Consider the following 18,430-nt stretch of genomic DNA (forward strand, 5'->3'; position numbering starts at 1 on the left):
AACCGAGGATAATAATTGAAACCCCCTTTCTGAGAGAGGTTTTGTCCCATGTCAGGTTGTTTTTTAATGACTTAAAGCTCTGAGAAAAGATTTCTTGGTCTTTCAGCTCACATTTCTCATTTTACTGGTTTCTCTGGAGACCAGTTAAAGAGACCGACATCTCCGGTCATCTGAGTCGAAAATTAACTCCCGGCTCGTTTTCCCTTTGGTGCGCGTCCTCATTTGCGTGTTTCCTGCCTGCGCTCAGCCTCAGTCCGTGTGCGCATTTCCATACAGGTCGCTCCTCCGCTCCAGCCCTCGTTTGACTATCAAAGCAGGCGGCGGGGCTCGTTTTCTCCGCCCTGCGCATCCCGCATCCAGTCGCTACCAGAGAGGAGCGCAGGGGAGTGCCCTGCGCCGCGGACAGCCGACACGCAGCCTCCTCCTCCTCTTCTTCCTCCTGCCTGCGCCGAAGCCGGACTCCTCCGCCGGGGAAACTCCTCCGATTCTCAGCTGTTATTGTCGCTGTCAGAGCCCTGTCTGCATCCTCCACCAGCCGGCTGCACAGCAAATCGACCAGCGGTCCTCTCCGGTAGGCCTGACGGTAAGAGCGGCTGCTTGTGTGCGGGGTTTTGTGCGTTTCCATCCACACATAACCACGACACATCTGCGTGTGAAGTGATTTTTTAGGAGCACAGTGACCATCTATACTCGGCTTTTTTCCGCCTACACAGTCATATTTATGTCAAAAGCGACTTCATTTACTGTAAATTGGTGATCAGCCGCAGGAAATATCCGTGATTGCCGAGTGATGGAGGCTGATGTCACTGAAGCACATTTGGCTGATATTATAATTAAATGATGAGGGCCTTTCCATGGAACAGCTGGCTCCAGCAGGATGGATGCTGGTGGAGGAAACCGGGCAGCCGACTTACTTGGATCCATTAAAAAGATGAAGAGGAGGAGGGGGGGGGGGGGGGGGGAGGAGGAGGAGGGAGAGACAGTTTCCAATAGGGAGGACTTAACCGATCCACGGTCGGTCTGAACTCTCATCTGGGCCCTCTCTCTGCCTCTCTTCCTGCTCTTTATGTGGCCTGTGGCAGGGTGGGGCAGAATTTACAATAAGTAGAAATAAAATCCAGCAGCCGGTGCACTCTGTTGGATCACTCAAAGGTTTTTAGCCAGAGATGTACAGACAAAGTGCTTTTCCTCTTCTACTGTGCATAAGTGGAGCACAGATACCTTCAGACTGCACTTGAGTATTTTGATTTGGTGCAACGTGATTTAGGTTTACAGGAGCTACACTAAATTAAGCTTTGTGTTTTTATAAGAACCAGAGACAACAAAACAAAGTGCTGGTGTTTGTCCATCTGCTGCAACTTATCGCTTTCACTCTACGACAACAGTAAATCCTTCACGAAGGAGATAACATTCAGTGTCTGTTGACACACTTTTCGAGAGGTGTCGCCTCATTTTGGAGGCTGTGGTGCTGTTGAACTGTACTGTGTCATACTGATAGGTGTTTCTGTTATTTTGTCCATCCCTTTTATATGAATGATGCCAGGCTAAATAACATCACAATAACTGTGTGATGTCATACGGTGTAACACACAAACTACATCCTTAGTACATTAGTTTTCACCAGGTGTACCTAACAAACTGGCAACTAAGTGTATCCAGTATATACTGTGTGTGCATATATATACTTTACATATGAAACACATTATGTCTTGAAATGGGGTTAAGACAGAAGCAGCAGTCTGACGTAAGTACCAATGGGACCACCTCCAACCTTTGAATCCTTCTGTATAAGATGTTAACACATCAATAATTAACACTGTGGTTCTTCACTGTGAGGGCTTCCACTTTTCATACTTAAGGACATTTTCATGCTTAATCTTCAGTGCTTTTGCTTGTAAAAGAAAGAGAGGCTTCAAAGGATATTCCTTATTTTTCTTTGGTCAACAAATCCCAAACCAGCACTGAATCGATCCTATTAAAGGAGTTATTTCTCACTACTCTGTGCTGTGGACCTCCATTGTTTTTAAAAACGTATTAAAAATCACATCAGTAGCCGCACTGTTACACTGGCTGACGCGTTCACTGGCTGATGAGCGCGGTCACTGTAGTTTATTTTGAGTTGATCCCACACACGCCGACCTGCTGCCGTCAATTCCCGCTAAAGGACCGGATGTGTATTAATCCGCTGGTGAAAATAGTCCTCAGATGAATGCACCAGTTATTACTGTTTGAGTTACGTTTGCTTGAAGCTACAGTGCCCAGCCGTGGGATTAGTGAGCTTTTTTTTTTTTTTAAATATGAAACTATATGCGACCTGATTTTACAGATTTATGTCTGAAACCAATGGGGGCTGAGAGCTGCAAACGGCTGTGAAAGCTGGAAAGTCTGGAGAGACACACTAACATATTGTGGGTTTAGGTCCTTTAATGAGATTTTCTGTTTCTGTCTGAAGCTAAAGGTTTAAAACAAGTAAGCAAATGTTCTTCACTACCAGAGGTACTGATGCTGTACTCAAGCACTTAATATTGCTTTATTTATACCTACTCACAGCAAGTTACATGTGGTCTCAGTTAATAGGTCACTGTGACATTCTGACAGTAACTATTTCACGATGAACATGTCCTATTAACCGCTTCCTCTGTGGTTCAGTGGAGCTCTCCAAGGCAGTGACCATCTGGTCTTTATAAGGTTTTTATCAGATATGGTCATAACACAGCAGTGGTTCCCACCAGGAGGTCACGAGAGGACTTCACAAGAGAGGAAAAACATATTTCTGCTTCACAAAATAACAGAAATACGTTTTTTTCCCCCAAACAAACTTACTTCTTTTACTCTATAAGGTCTGTAAAAATGATTTAAATAAAGTGAATAGAATCACCGGTCACAGCCAGGAGACGCTTGCAAGCAGATGTTGTTTTGATTTAAGGAGTCACAAGCTGGAAAAGGTTGAGTGCCGCTGAAATGGAGTGACATCCTGACTGTACAATACATGCAAAACTGCAGTTTGTCTCCCTGAAACTTAGAGATCTGCTCGAGTAAAAGCAGAAAGACTGAACTTCACTGCAGAACTGAAAGGTTCACTCACAAAAAAAACATCTGACATCTGTGTGTCTGAACTCTTAATCTACTCAAGCTTCAGCCTGTTGTGTTTTTCTTCTTTGTGTGTGTGTGTGTGTGTGTGTGAACAGCAATAGCATCATGGAGGAGTTAGACGTTCCACAGATGAGGAGAGAAGTGGAAAGCCTTCAGTATCAGCTGGCAATCAACAGAGAGAAATCCTCCATCACCGTTACTGAGTGAGTGTGTAGCACACATACACGCACGCACGCACGCACGCACGCATGCACGCACGCACACTTTGTGCTGACGGTGTGTGTTACTTGTTGTGTTATTGTTTGTAGGCTGGTGAAGTGGATCGAGGGTTGCGTTTGTGAAGATCCATTTCTGAACCCGGAGCTGATGAGAGCCAACCCCTGGGTGGAGAAGGGCAAGTGTGTGATCCTCTAATGATCACACACACACATACACACAAGCGCGCGCACACACACACAATCACAGATGCATATACACTAAAGAATCATGCACACCCAGACACACTGCACAAACTCACTCATCTACCCCCTCTCTCACGCACACACATACACACACACACACTATTGCTATTATCATGTTTATTTATTGGGAGACTCCTGAATGCTTTTAATTTATGTCCAGACTACGGTGTGTGTGTGAGTGTACAGCACTGAGTAGCTTTCTAGAGGTCTGTTTTGACTGCTGAGAAATGTTCAACAACACGTTTTTATTGGCTCTTTACACTGTCAATCAAAATAAAGACTGTTTTGAATTTAACAGCACGATTTTTTTGGATTTATTCAGAAGTTTACATGTAACACAGGACAAAGAAATAAGTGTGTGTGTGTGTTTCGGGGTTACAGTAGTTCTCTGATGTAGACATTTCTTCTGACAGCGTTGGACATGCCCTCGTTGAACCGGAACCACACGTCACTGTTGCCAACGGCCGTTCCCATAGACAGAACCTCACACCTCTCACCTGCACGCAGAGGAAAAGAGCATTTAGGGTGTTTTAGGTATGCTGACTGAAAAGTGACGGATAACAAATTGAGCAAATGCTTAACATAGATATCCATTTGAAACCTAGCATACAGCCACACTTTCCAGGTCGGAACCAGAGAAGCATTTCTGGCACTTTACCTTAAAGCACAAACCGATGTTTTTATTGATTAATTTGATCAACTAATCGACTCAGTTGTAGTTTAATTATTTAAAGTGATAAAATAAATTACTTCACATGACAGAGCTGCAAATCCTCACATCGGAGATTAGACAACCTGAATACCTCTGGGTTTTTTCACTGTTCAGACAAAGTAAGCAAATGGAAGCTCAGGCTGTAGGAGGGTCTGACATTTTCTTGACTGAATGGTTCATTTAATAATCAACAATAAAAATAATCATTGGCTGGAGCCCTACTTATAACACAAATTCTGCTCCCTGCATTCACACAGCCGTGAGAGCGTGGCCACATGTACTGTTCATATGAACTACATGTATATCTGAAAATGTATGCAGAGATGTTCTCTAGTATGTACAGAGCGAGTGTGTGTCCACTTATCCCCGAGTACGTCTGGGACTTCCCTCCAATCAGTGTATTAATAGGAAACGATCTCCACTACCACAGTCTCACGGCGTCACATGTCACAGAGGATCGTTGCTGATCGTTGCTGATACATCCCTACAGGCCTCTAGGGATGGGAATCGAGAACCGTTCCAAATTGTCTGAATGCCACGCCTCCAAGCTTATCAATTCCTTTTAGCGATGCCGACATGCTTTTCTGGCAGTTGCGGGTTGCAAAACCAGGACATCAAACTCATGCGTCTACGCTGCTGGGAACTTGAAACGCGATAGCAGAGAGGAAGAAACGGTCAAAAGAGGGGCTTCGTTTCACAAACGATGACACCAGAGCTAGCTGTAATGTCCGTAAAATTATAATTCCGAGTCAGGGTGGAAACAGCAGTAATATGCTGAAACATTTTTCCACACGAGATGAGCTTAAATTGGAGGAAGGCCAAGTATTCAACACGCTACACAGAGCGCCGCTGCTTCCCGACCGAGCAGCATGTCCCTCACTGAGGGTAAACATCTCATAGAATATAAATATTCATTAATATTACACTAACATTAGCGCTTCGCAGACAGGTTTAGCAGGTTTTTTCTTTGACCAAGAAAACCTAAAGGAAAATGAATGCTGTACAAATAGTCTCTCTTTTCATTCATTGTAGATGACATCAGCCTTCTCCTGGAGCGTTTGCACACTGTGTGAGACCTACTTTTTTCCTCACTGAAAATTGATCCGGAATCAATGAGGGAATCGATAAAGAATCAGACCGATAACAGCATTGGGGTCAGTAAAATCGCATCGGTTCCCATCCCTATAGGGCTCTCGCATGCTCGTGCGAGCATGGCGTTGGCTTGGATTAATGAAACGTGTCAAAATAAACAGATGCAAAAGATCTCATACTGCACGTTTGGTGAAACTGGTTGTTCCTAAAAACAGCCACAGCTCTGCGTCTCCACCCCGATTACCCTGCCGATCAGTTTCATGAATGCATTGCACAGTTGAAGCAAATGCACAATAAGAGAAGCCTTTCACTGAATGTTTCGAACAAATTTTCCCTCCGCGTTGAAGGGAACAAGTTGTGGTTGTTATACGTTGTGTTCATGCAGTTTATAAGAAATCCAGTATGTAAACAAAAGCTGTACGCAAAGCGGAAACCCTGCTTTGAAAATGTTTTCTCCTGGTGGCCATGTCGGAGGAGAGAGAGCATGCTACTCAATTCTGGTTAAGACCTCTATTGTTTATGCAAATGTGCTATTTTGGGTGTGGAGCTGCGATGCATTAAACACGGCAGACGTTTGTTTCCACTGAACAAAGCTACTGGCAGGCCACAGTAACTACTCTCCACACTTTTATTTAGGTTTCTGGAGCTACAGTGATTAAAGAACTGTAAAAAAAATGCGAACTAAGTAATTTAGCTGCTTGGATGATTTAATTTACAGAAAATATAACATGAAGATTGTTTATTCTGCTGGCTGGTGTCCAGATCTAAGAAGGAGGCTGTAGATCAGGCGTGTCCACGCTTTTATGTTGCTGACAGAAATCTGATATTGCAAACATTCTGATGGGGAAATGCAGGTGGCAGAGCTGCTGACAGTCCAGTTCTGCTGCCTGCACTTTGCCACAGGAGCTCTAAATTAGAAGCATTACGTAACACACATCAGTGATCACCTCTGGTGTGTTTGGACCTGATGTGCCTTGAGGCACTTTTCCCTAAACAGTCTGTTCTCAAAGGGTTTAGATAAATGAAGTGACAGTAATGTCACACAGTACCTGAGTCTGAGGACAGCTGCGGTCTCTGAGGTTTGGGGGCAACCGCTCGACCAAAGAAATCCACCTCCGGCTGCAAAACAAACAGTGAGTGAGAGTGACGGGGAAGATGAAGTTAATCAGAAAGTTTCTAAAACGCTGTCCTCAACAACGAGGTCAGTAACAATGAACAATCAGACACACACCAACTTTCATTAGCCTCATTTCCCAGTTTCCCCACTGGGGACTGTGACCCAGTGGCTTCTCATTATCCTCATTTCTGCCCTCTAGAGGCTCACGCTCTCTATCGCTGAACTATGAAAGCACCAGAGCAAACAGATGCTGGCTGCTCCTCTCTGGCTCCACCTACAGGCATCAACTAACACACACAGTACTTGAAAAGTGAGTGTGCTGCTTTTCCAGTTAATGATGAGCTCAAATAACCCAAAAAAACACCACAAAAAGACACATCTCCATAAATTATCCAATGAAAAATCAGCAAATGAAGACTCATCTTGTACAACCCCCAACTCCAGAAAAGTTGTGACATATAGAAGATAAATAAAAACAGAATGTAATCATCTCCAAATGAGCTGTGTTTACCAGCAATGGTTTTACAAAGTGTTCCTGAGTCCATGTATTAATCTCATTTATACAATCACATGTTCACAAAGTGGTGAACCTCGCTCCATCCTCGCTTATGACCCACTGAGCCTTTCCAGGATGCTCCTTTCATACCCAATCATGATACTATCACCGGTTACCAATCAATATTTAAAATCAATGAAGCTGATGAGGTCAAAGATTAAATATAGTTTTTTCTTTGTGCTGTATTCAGTTGAGTATATGTCAAAAAGTATTCGCAAATTATCACATTCTGTTTTATTATGTTAAACACAGCGTCCAAACTTTTTTGGAATTGGGGTTGTAGTAAAGCAGCTTGTAAGACTGTCACATTAAGCTCATCACTGGCCACAGGGAGGTGTATTAATAAACTATAATAACAATAATAATAATAAGTCACTTTGTGTGGATGTGTGGATAAAAAATTTGCCAACAAGGTACACCCATGAGATCTGTTTGTTGTTTTTGGTTAGGGCTGGGATTCAGTGTGTACTGGTTGTAGTTAAAGTTAGAGAATTAATGTAATGTCCTACATGATAAATATATATAGAAAAAAGTGTCTCACACTCTGGCTCCATATGCATTTCTCTTTTATTAGGATGACATTTTGGCCTTCTTAAAAACAACATACTCTTTTTTTCTTAATTAAAGTGAACATGTGAGTGTGAGAGTCTCACCCTGGTCTCCACTGTGGTCTGTTTGACAATGTTCTCCAGCCTCTGCTGATGGTTCCTGGTTGGTTTAGGACCGGCGCTCTTTTTTTCTTCCTGTTTCTGCACCAAACAGACACAGCAGATTATAAATACATTAGATTATTAACACACAAACGCACGCACACACACACACACTACACTGTGTATAACATCCTCCAAGTCTCACCACTGCAGGGTTTCGTTGCAGCATCAGTTGCTCGGCTCTCCTCATCTTCTCTTGCTCCATCTCCCTGCTGATGGTTTGTTTGGCCTGATAGGTCAGCTGGCGGCGCGGAGGCAGGCCTGGATACCTCACTACCTCCTCAACACGCCTGCAAACACACACAAGTAAACAGCTCTGCGCAAACAACAGGAGACACACGCAGTTTAAACACGAACATACTCGTAACAGCAACAAGCTCACACAGAGGTGAACTCTGTTAGATGACAAACAAAATAACAAAAAAGCTCTAATAATTCCACTTTTGGTGCCATGGTTCATGTTTTCCAGAATAAAACCCTGAATCTGTCAATCTCTAAAACCTTAATCCTCTTAGTGCTGATCTCCATCTCTCTCCAACACACACACACACACACACACACACACACACACACACACACACACACACACACACACACACACACACACACACACACACACACACACACACACACACACACACATTATAGCCAGTGAACGCTCTCATTTATGTTGTATTTAAGGCCATCAGGTATTGAATTAGATAACACTGGTCTATGTGACTGTGAGCTATTTATTGCAAGTTTTCAATATAAAATATCAGTGGTGTTATCATCAGAACCTGGAAAACTGTGACAGAGAAGCTTTGAATGGCTCAGCTTCCCCTTTAACACGATGGATTATACACCGTGCAGATAATGTTAAGAAGTTTAACCTCTGGCTAACAAATTTACGGTATCTGTTCAGAGCTAAAGGCACAGTCACCACATCATCTATAATATCTGCATCAATCTTTTACTACAAGCTACGTGTGATTCATAAACTTGAGCAAATTCAAGTCACGTTTATTCATCTCGAAGTTAGTTATTTAGCTGTCAATTAATTGACCATATTCACATTTAATCTCAGATATCAGGATAGTACAAATATTACTGAAGAGGGACTGCAGAGCACTGAGGATATTCCACAACAGACCAGAGATAAAAATCTAACATAAAAGCACATTACAGTTGTAGGTTTTAAATGTCTTTTGGCTCCAAAAACAGACTGAATGAAGTGACCTCTCTTCCATCTTTCCCGCTCTTTTTCTCTGCATGTCTCATAGCCTCCGAAAACCAGGCGACATTAATAATTCTGCCCCAGTCGGACCAATCAACAAGAGTGTCCAAAAAAAGAGCAGTCCAATCAAATAATCCAGCCGGGACTGGGCGTATTCGCTGTCTGCCATGCTAAATGTTTACATCCACAACTGTGCTCCCGGTCTTTCTCGGTGAGGTATCAGAGAGTGGTGTTGTGGTGCGCTAGAGAGGGCAGGTAAAGGAAGGTGTAGATCAGTAGAAGCAGCAGCAGAGCCAGCAACAGAGGCAGGCACCAGTCGTTGGTGACCAGCACCTGGTCGCAGCGAGCCTGCAGGAAGGAGCCTCCCTCGCCGTCTGACTGCTCCCGGACCTGGAGCGGCATGGCTGAGATGCACGGCTCGCTATCCCATTCTACCAACACAGAGTCTCAGCTGCTTTCTCTGAACGTCTCTCCTCGTTTGACTCCAACTCCGACCTCATTTACTCATCACTTATCTGTTCATCTGTTCACCTATACCCCAACGGTGAGGCTGTGCAGCTTGCTTCTGCTCCCACACCACTACCATCTCTCACCAGGTGTTAAGGGGATTAGTCTCTCTCTAAGCCTCCATGCAGAGAACCACAGTGTGGACAAGAGCACTGACCTTCAACACCACAGAAACACACATCTGCTCTGCATGTGTCCACATGTAGTATACAGTGTGTGTGTGTGTGTGTGTGTGTGTGCGTGCACTCACGGCTCCAGTACGTATGTGTACTGTCCCTCAGGCGTGCGGTCCTGTCTGTATGAGAGGTTGTATGACAGCATGGTGTCGATCAGATCACGCATCTGCTCCTTCTCTCTGCTGCTGAACAGCTGCGGATTCACCTGGAAGGAACACACAGGACTTGAGTCAGTGAAAATTTTAGTGACGTTACATGCAATGCACTGAACCCCCTCGCTCCCATCCTGTCTTTCCAACGCTGCCCCGTACTCCTTTCTGACCTTGAGAACACACAGTGATTCTGAGACCAGCTTCAGTCTAACAGGCTTGAATGTTTGATGATGCACATCTGGGCCGAAATCTACTGGTAGTACCAGAACTACCAAAATTAAACTCTTAATCCTGCGAACACGTATTTTGATCTGAGAAATTATGATCAAAAATCATAGCTTTGTTAATTTGACACTGCATTTCATCAACATTTGGGGTTAGTTTACTCTAATCAGAAAAACATGTTCACACAAATCTACTTACAATTACTTCCCATTTACTACCACTAGTAGCTTCTAGCAGCAGACACATTTGTTACTATTTGCTGAGGTTTTAATATATACCGCACCGCAACTTTGGACAGCATACCGATACAACCATCAGAAAATGACATTTAAAAAGGTCAGAGGAATTAATTCAACCATATGTTTAGTACTGAGGTTGTAGTTAGTGGTGCTGTTGTACTGGATTGCATTACATTAAAATGAGTTTGTGCTGCGCAAAACATTAGAAATACCTCTCAATATAAAGCAGTCCAGTTCAACACCACATGTAGCTAAATATATAACTGAGCGAAAACTGAACCTTATAACCTTTGTAAAGGTTGAATTTATGGCTGAGCTGGTGGATTGCACTGAAAGTGGCTGCTGAATAACATTTAAGTTAGCACTGAAATCATATGACTTCACGTGGATTTACATGATAAATAGACGCAGGGCTGCAAAACCAACATGTACACACAGACGCGTACTGTACACGCTTTCACGTACAGGTCGTAGTTTGGGACAGATGATGTCGAGGAGCAGTGTCAGCATATCAAGGGTCAGGCTGAGCTGGCTGATCCTCGTTCTGATGCATGCTGGGATGTCAGCCAACATGGTGGACAAAGCGTTCTTGCTGCTGAGGAGCCGGGAGGAGGCCTGAAGTGGACACAATAATGACTCAGTGGTGACATCACAATTCACTTTCCTGCAGTTCTTGTTTTTTTTATCCTTTTTGTTTCCAATGGCTGCATATTTTATTTGTCTTCATTCAATATAATTTGTCATTTGAAACGCTTCTTTTGCTGCACAGTGGTGCATGCAGTTTATCAGTACCTCGTGCTGGCTGTGGGGATAGCTGATGCGGGGCACGTGTGTGTGGGCAAACAGGAAGTGGAATGTGATGGACAGGAAGGGCAGGTATCTCATCAGGGAGAAGTTCTGACCGTGCAGCATCACTTGGTTCAGCCTGTCTGAGAACGACAGCCAATCCAGAGCCTCACCCACACTCTGCAGGTTGGGGTCTCTCACACGCATGGACAGATAATTATCATACAGTCCCTGAGGAAAAGAGGCAGATGTTAGCTCATAATGTAGAGTTTTACAAACTATGAATATATCGCTTAGCTGTTGTTCCAGAATATTTGAATTTAATGTCTTTTGATGCTCATAAAGAATGGGTCAGTGTTTTCTGTATATTCTTACAGGTCAAATATTGGGAAGTTGTGTTCATTACCTGAGAAACCTTTTCATACTCTCCACTCGATGAAGCCAAGTGTAGAATGTGCTGAAACCTCTGAGTTCCACTTCCTGAACCTGGTGCCTCCTCAAACCCCTCACCAATACGCTTCCTGAAAGAACAAATGTGAAGTTAGTGAGGAGCTAAGAAGCAGAGAGATATAGGAGATCACAGGTAACGTCACATTTCAAGTTGAAGTTGAAGTTTGTGATGACCTTGCCCTCTTTTCATTCACACTCACAGATCAAAGTACAAAATAAAAGTCTCTTTCAGACAACAGAGAGGACACTTAATACTACTGTAAACTCTTTACTGTTTCCGTTATATACACACACACATATATATATGTGTGTGTGTTTCTGAAGCATCCAGTACAACATGACAAACTACACAAAACAGGGTTCACACAGCTTTTTAAGAGTAAAATTCAAGTACTTTCAAGGTACCTAAAACAGAAATGTCCAGACTCTAGAAGCCTTTATTTTAATTGTTACTATAAATGCAACCGTGAGAAAAAACATTTACAGTATTCCTTTATATCCACAGCAATTAATGTATTATTGTCACTTTGCATATTTTACCAGCTGATTGATTGATTGATCTTATGTTTTGATCGTGATTACTTGTCATATTGACCCCAGAGACAAATAACTAACATGATGACAGGATACATTTGAATTCAAACTTGAAAAGATTTTTGGTTTAAATGAGTGATTGTGTGGATGCTGTTTTAAAGCTTTTTTGAACGAGTATATTTAAATTGAAGCATATTCCTAACCTTGAAAACATAACGGTCAAAATTAAGCATTGTTCAAACTCTCAAGACCCTGACCCTGAGGAAAATCTCTGGCAAGACATACTGTACCGTTTTGTACGCTGTAACTGGAAGATCTCCTGCCACAGATGGAACAAGCCTTTGTTCTGGTCCTTCTGCCCCACAGAGACACTCTGGATGGTCCTGACGTCCACCTGCTTGTGACCGCGACCGTGGAGGAACTGTACAGACAAGAACACATATTATATACCACTGAACTGCTCATGCAACAGACAGCCTTTCCTTCAAAGCGCTGCCACCCACCTGCAGTGTGTTGATGCAAGACCTGATGTCGTTGTCAGTCTTCTCACAGAGTGACATCAGAGTGCCCGTGTCTGCCTTCATCCCCTGCCGGAGCGAGATCTGCACACAAACCTCAGTGTAAACCTGGATTGTTGAGGTGTTAACAAATATTTGTGCACTCGTGTGTATTATTGTGTGTGTGTGTGTGTGTGTGTGCTGACCTCTGACAGTCTCTGTACAAGGCGGGAAGGCTGAGTCTGGGGGAAAGTCAAGAGGAAGGCCTGCTGCCTGAGAGGTCTGAGAGCTGGAACATAGCTGAAAGGAAGGAGAGGTAATCTGATACTGGCTGCAGGGAAAACGCAGAGACAATTAACTTCCTAACAAGAATCAAATGACCGTAGTGCTATGACAAAAATCTGTAATTTCCACTTTGATGCTCCTGTCAGACACCACAGTCTCTCTCTTACAGGTCGTTACAGATGCAGATGATTGGTCGAAGCAGGATGGACTCCTTCTTCTTTTTCTTCTTTGCCGTCTCTGTACCAGCCTCCCCGCCGTGTCCGTCTTTCCTGTTCAGAGTCGCCAACAGGATGTTGATTGCAGCCTGTCAAACATCACAGGTAAAAAAAATGTATAACCAACATTGAAGGAGCTCATCAACACTGCAATCAGGGTTACGTTGCTGGGTTCTCACTGATTTTAAAATGTTCTATATATGAAATTTTGAACATTAATTGCTTGCAAGGATTCAGGCCAGTTTAGAGATGAAATAAATAGCTCCTTACCAAGCTGAATATGCTACTAATGTACAGAGGAGAAAAACAGTGTGTAGAGCCAGAAGACTTTCACATGAACTCTGTGAATTAAGGGTTTATTGAGTTGGCAATTGTTGGAACAGTGGAAAGACAAATTCAGGGAGGTTTGGTGACTTATATTTTGTTTCTGTCATCTTTGACAGGAACAAAATATAATAAGCTGCAATGTAAAATTACTGTTTTTGTCAATGGAGTATGGTGGCTTTGAGGAGAGGGATAACACAGCTGTTTCTGGTTGGGGGAGGTGTGGCCACGCGCGCATTTGATTTGGTCTGAGATGCTGATGCTCTAGTGAGACATGTAGCAGCAGTGACTGTAGAACCTTTAAGTGTCCAGAACGTACCGCAGGTGCCCCATCGATCTCATCAATAATTAGGCAGTTCGGCCTCTCGTTGGCTCCTAAAACTGACTTCATCTGTGTCGCGGTGTCGATGCGTTTCTGGAACACTTCTGCACTGCGATCATCACTGGAAAAACATCAACAGTACCACTGAGGTCAAAGAAGGAGGATTATTGTAAACCTAATTCTTATTATTTACTCCTATTATTGGGTCAGTTTTAATGAGGTTCATCAAACCTGGCATTGATTTCCACCACATTGTACCCAGCATGCTTTGCTATGACATGAGCCAGAGTTGTCTTTCCCAAACCTGGAGGACCAGACAACAATGCCACCTAGAGAAAAAACAAAATATGTAATGTAATGATGAACAGCTAAAGCTCATTAAGATGAAATTGCACTGACGTGACTACGCAGATGTGTTTACCTTCATTTTGGGTCGTTTGTACTGGTCCAGTTCAGCTTCCAGAAGCTCCTCAGTGATCTCAATCTTGGTCTTGAAGCGATTTGGATTCTGATTGGTTTGATTGGGTTTAGACGAGTTCTGGTAGTTAGGAGCCTGTTTGTCAGACCGAGCAGGGCGGGACTTCCTCTCTCTCCCGAACACAACAGTGTCCCAGAGTTTCAACCACTTGAGCAGACAGCGGTTGGTAAACTACAATGAAACAGTCACACATAGTTGGGATCAGCGTAGGATACTTGGACACTTGCTTAGAGTATATGTGTAGACATTGGGGTAAAGTTACACAGACACACTAATTATTACATCGTCACTGAGAAGCTCTGTGTAGTGTCGGGGAGAGAATCTGTCCACCCAGAGTCGAGAGGTTTGTCCCTCTGTGTCTTCAGGATCATCGTTCTCTTTATCTTCACTGCTTTCGGGCTCAGCGAACACATCATTCGCGCCGCTGGAATGTGACACAAATTCAAGAAGAAAATTAAAAAAACAAATACTTCATGTAATCAGATTTTTGTTGTGGTGAGTTACCTGGCCAGCAGTTCTGTAAGACGCTGAGATTCTTCCACAACCTCTCGGTGACGCTGCACGATTTCAAAGAAAAAGAAATTTAACCAAATTTGCAATCTGAATGGCCTCAAGAGTTCATGAACATATGGTTCACAAACATGCACACCTGCGGATACATTCCTCTTGTTTTGTAGTGCACTGCGTCTTTTAAATACATTTTAAAATATAGGACGTCTGGAAAAGTGCAGATCCTACAATCACAAATAAAGGGAATTACTATATTTATACACTAAGAGGGTCGCTATTTTATTTGAGTGCTGATGTTATAAGATTAACTCATCACTTGTTCAAATAAATGAATGTGTCAAATATAATTTAGCCCTTTAGCATCCAAAAATATGAAGCATTTGCTCATTACAAGATGAAGTACATACATACATTGTTTTTGTATCAGACAAAAAAAAGGTGTCTTTTTGGGGGACCGATACACTCAGTTCTTTGTTTGAAGTGGTCTTATCGTTCCCTTTATTTCGCTAATCATAATCAAATGTTTGGATTAGGGAAACTAATAACATTGACTGACACATGTGACTGCAGTGTGGTTTCTTGCAGGCTACTTGGCAGATTACACACAAAGAACAGCAGCAATAGTCACTCACCCTCTCTGCCTCTTGTTCTCTCAACACACCTATTGGCAGTGCCAGCAGCCCCAGTGAACCCTGGGAGTTTGGTGCCATTCTGGAGTCCACTACCTGGAGAAACACACGGGTATAAATGCAAAGAGGTACAGAAATATAACATATACAGGCACTGGCCACAAGAAGTACGTATGCTGATAATGAGTCAGGGTTTAGGATGAAAAACGTTCAACGTCACAGACTAATCGCTGCTGAGAAGTTCAACCTTTGGCCCTGTGTCTTCTTTCTGTCTGAGGTAGACCCGACTCCCCGATGAGTCTGTCACACTGATGTACTCTCCCTCTAAAGGAGGCCGCCTCAGCACATGCAGTGATGCTGTGGGAGGTCGCCTGGGTGTCTCTGGGATTGTAGCAAAGCCACTGATATCCAACACGGCTGGAGTAGACCTAAAACACACAAGCATGTTCAGAAGCCTGTCGTACTGAGAATCAAAGGCTGCGATTAAAAACTATTTGTAATTTATTGATCTGTTTAATAAACGGCATATTGTTCAAACTAGAAAATGTGAATAATGATAAACGTCACATGTTCCAACAGGCCGATGTTGCGTCTTTAAATTCCTACTTGTTGTCTGGGCAGCAATCAAAAATGCCAGATGTATTCAAATCATATAAAGCAGGAAAACTGCAAATCCTCAGATTTAGAAAGCAAAAAAAGACACACTTTAAAGGTAAAGGACAAATGGTGGTTCGTTACTCTACGCAGGTTGTGGAAAAAGTGCAACAGAATCCCAGTATTATATGTAAAAACATCCTTTTCCCTCACCACATTCCCTTACATGTTTTAGATACAACTGTTTCCCTGTCAGCTCACACTGTGTTTAACACAGGCCCATGCATCCCTCTCACCTGACGGTGTGAGGGGCTTCATACTGCTCTGGAGAGGACGGCGGCGTGATGTCATAACTCTGCGACGGGGCTTTGCTCTCTTGAGTCTGCAGTGAGTTGAAAAGTCGCTTGGCCACTCCTGCATCCTGCTTCTGCCGCTTCGCCTTTGGGGCTGCAAGGACAAAGTCAGGGTTAAGGAACAAACATACACCACCACGCAAACACAACAAGGTCAAATGACCTGTGAAGTCTCAGGGTGAACTCACTGGTGGGCTGATCATCCAGCAGGTGCTCTACGTCAGAAATGTCGTCTCCTGGACCCTGCTTCTGACGTCTGCCTGGTCTGGGAGAGTTCTCTAAGCCATTCAAGATAGACACAATTAGCACTTAATAGCTAGCAACGCAATCATTAGAAAAATACAGTAACTGATGACGTTTTTGAAAATCAATTAATCTATCAAGCAAACATGCTAAACATTCACTGAAGGGTTGCAGAGGTATTCCAGTGTCATGGTATACCATGGAATGAAAATTGACAGTTTTTTATACCACGCTTCCTTAACTAACATCCTGATTCTACCATATTAGTGTTATTACATTTTTTAAAAATGAGGTTTATACCAAGTTCCATGACTGCCAGGATGTAATAGTTTGTGAAATTATAAGAAAGAGTTTGCTTGACCAAAAAAAAAAAAAAAATCTATTTTCATTCCTTTAACGGTCATTGTGACTGGCATAAACAATAATACTGTGAAAATCATATACAGCTCTAACCCCACAGTCACTGTGTCCTGCTTCTCATGTGAGGATCTGCTGATATTCTGTTCCTTACATTACATATGTTTGGGTTTTATACTGTTGGTCAGGAAGAAAAAGCTATTCATCAATCTCACTTTGGGTTCTGGGAGGCTGTGATGGGCAGGTTTCACTTCTTTCTGACATTTGATTTGCTAATTGATTACTTGCTCTAAAGAGCAATGTGCATGTGAATATCACTTCTCTATTACAGTAAACTTTTCATCATTTTCTGAGATTTTGTGGACCAAACAACTTATTAATTAATCTAGAAAATAATAGACAGATTGATCTCTCTCTAAATATATAAATATATATTACATACACATATACAAATTTACATATATGTATATAGTATACATTGTATATATATGAGCTACTGTCAGATAGTGTGAATTAATTTTGTTTTTCCACCCTTAAAGCCACTTAGAGGGGAAATTAAAGCAAGCCAGACGTTAAGGGTCGACTCATAATGCATAATTTGAAGTGCACGAATGATGATGCACAATTTTGTTGTATACCTAGTAAGTGCAAAGTTGAATTCTTCCAGAATCATTAGAACGGAAATCAACTAACGTTAGAAACTAGACAGTAAGTCATCGCAGAGACAACAACAGACCAAAGCAGCGACAGAGGTCTGTGTGTTTGTTCTATAACGTTTATGTTTATGATGAAGTCAGGTTCACAGGACAACAGAAAGGGGTAACGTTATTGAGATTAACAGAACAGTTGGCTGGCTAACACCCGGTATTTTGGGAATATATATTACATTAAAAGTCATATACATATTTGCTAGCTTGCCCTCACCCTCCATCTGAGCCAACACTTCCAGCTCGTCGGCGTACTGGTCCTCGAAGTCATCCTGAATCTCGAACAGTTCGTCATATTCATCCATATCGGCTTGGGCAGGTAAACTATACAACCAGAAACAGGATAATTTATTTAGTCTGAAGACAAATGCACTCTTAACGATTCTGCCATAAAATCGCCTTCGCTGTTTCAGCAGCCACTCTAGCAGAGTAGGTTTCCCGGCAATTTTTTGTTGTGATGTATTACTTCCGGGTAACGCGAGTCTCCGTCCTCTGATTGGTTATGAAAACTTTCCCGGCTCCCATCATGCACCGTGAACAAAAATAAAAAGTTCGGCCTGAGGGTGGCGCCACATGAATAACAATGTTAATGTCTGAATTATGAAGGTACGTAACGATAATTTCACTGCATTGTGGTAAATAATGGCCTTTATTATAGTTTCACATGTTAGGCCATGTTGTACGTGATTTTGACGTATTCTACTTCTGTATAAAGTTTAAAAGTTGTAATTTGTGTGTTTTTCATTGCTGGGCTTGGCTCCTAATTAGCATACTCAGGTGAACTTTATTTAGACGGATATATTTCCTTTGTATGAAGTACTTTGGAATGGCCTACAACCAATTTGACTTGCTTTTAAAGTTGGACCACTGACAATTTATGACTGACTCCC

At 42.6% G+C, this 18,430-nt stretch overlaps 2 protein-coding genes across 2 annotated transcripts; one reads left to right on the forward strand and one right to left on the reverse strand.

Annotated features, from left to right (window-relative positions):
* The first annotated feature begins 354 nt into the window (after positions 1-354).
* On the forward strand, positions 355-3,849 carry LOC121604086 (guanine nucleotide-binding protein G(I)/G(S)/G(O) subunit gamma-13-like). The gene is made up of 3 exons (XM_041933489.1): positions 355-583; positions 3,189-3,296; positions 3,402-3,849. The coding sequence occupies exons 2-3, from the start codon at positions 3,199-3,201 to the stop codon at positions 3,505-3,507; spliced, it is 204 nt and encodes a 67-aa protein (XP_041789423.1). The 5' UTR covers positions 355-583; positions 3,189-3,198; the 3' UTR covers positions 3,508-3,849.
* Positions 3,692-17,964, reverse strand: chtf18 (CTF18, chromosome transmission fidelity factor 18 homolog (S. cerevisiae)). The gene is made up of 22 exons (XM_041933488.1): positions 17,758-17,964; positions 16,422-16,511; positions 16,177-16,327; positions 15,534-15,714; positions 15,290-15,382; positions 14,652-14,704; positions 14,430-14,571; positions 14,091-14,318; positions 13,901-13,998; positions 13,667-13,790; positions 12,976-13,112; positions 12,730-12,823; positions 12,530-12,628; positions 12,317-12,447; positions 11,449-11,563; positions 11,049-11,273; positions 10,722-10,871; positions 9,715-9,845; positions 7,887-8,031; positions 7,685-7,780; positions 6,408-6,477; positions 3,692-4,051 (listed from the first exon to the last, which is right to left on the reverse strand). The coding sequence occupies exons 1-22, from the start codon at positions 17,843-17,845 to the stop codon at positions 3,930-3,932; spliced, it is 2,763 nt and encodes a 920-aa protein (XP_041789422.1). The 5' UTR covers positions 17,846-17,964; the 3' UTR covers positions 3,692-3,929.
* Positions 17,965-18,430: the final 466 nt, after the last annotated feature.

Source organism: Chelmon rostratus, chromosome 3 (genome assembly GCF_017976325.1).
Source record: "Chelmon rostratus isolate fCheRos1 chromosome 3, fCheRos1.pri, whole genome shotgun sequence".
Lineage (NCBI taxonomy): Eukaryota > Metazoa > Chordata > Actinopteri > Chaetodontiformes > Chaetodontidae > Chelmon > Chelmon rostratus.

Bases quoted from the DNA above. Each gene is read 5' to 3' on its own strand.
- LOC121604086 (XM_041933489.1), top strand. From the start codon at position 3,199: ATGGAGGAGTTAGACGTTCCACAGATGAGGAGAGAAGTGGAAAGCCTT. The intron at 3,297-3,401 runs GTGAGTGTGTAG...TATTGTTTGTAG, and splicing joins TCCTCCATCACCGTTACTGA to GCTGGTGAAGTGGATCGAGG.
- chtf18 (XM_041933488.1), bottom strand. From the start codon at position 17,845: ATGGATGAATATGACGAACTGTTCGAGATTCAGGATGACTTCGAGGAC. The intron at 16,328-16,421 runs GTGAGTTCACCC...TTGTCCTTGCAG, and splicing joins GCTGGATGATCAGCCCACCA to CCCCAAAGGCGAAGCGGCAG. The intron at 4,052-6,407 runs GTACTGTGTGAC...CTCTGCGTGCAG, and splicing joins GCAGCTGTCCTCAGACTCAG to GTGAGAGGTGTGAGGTTCTG.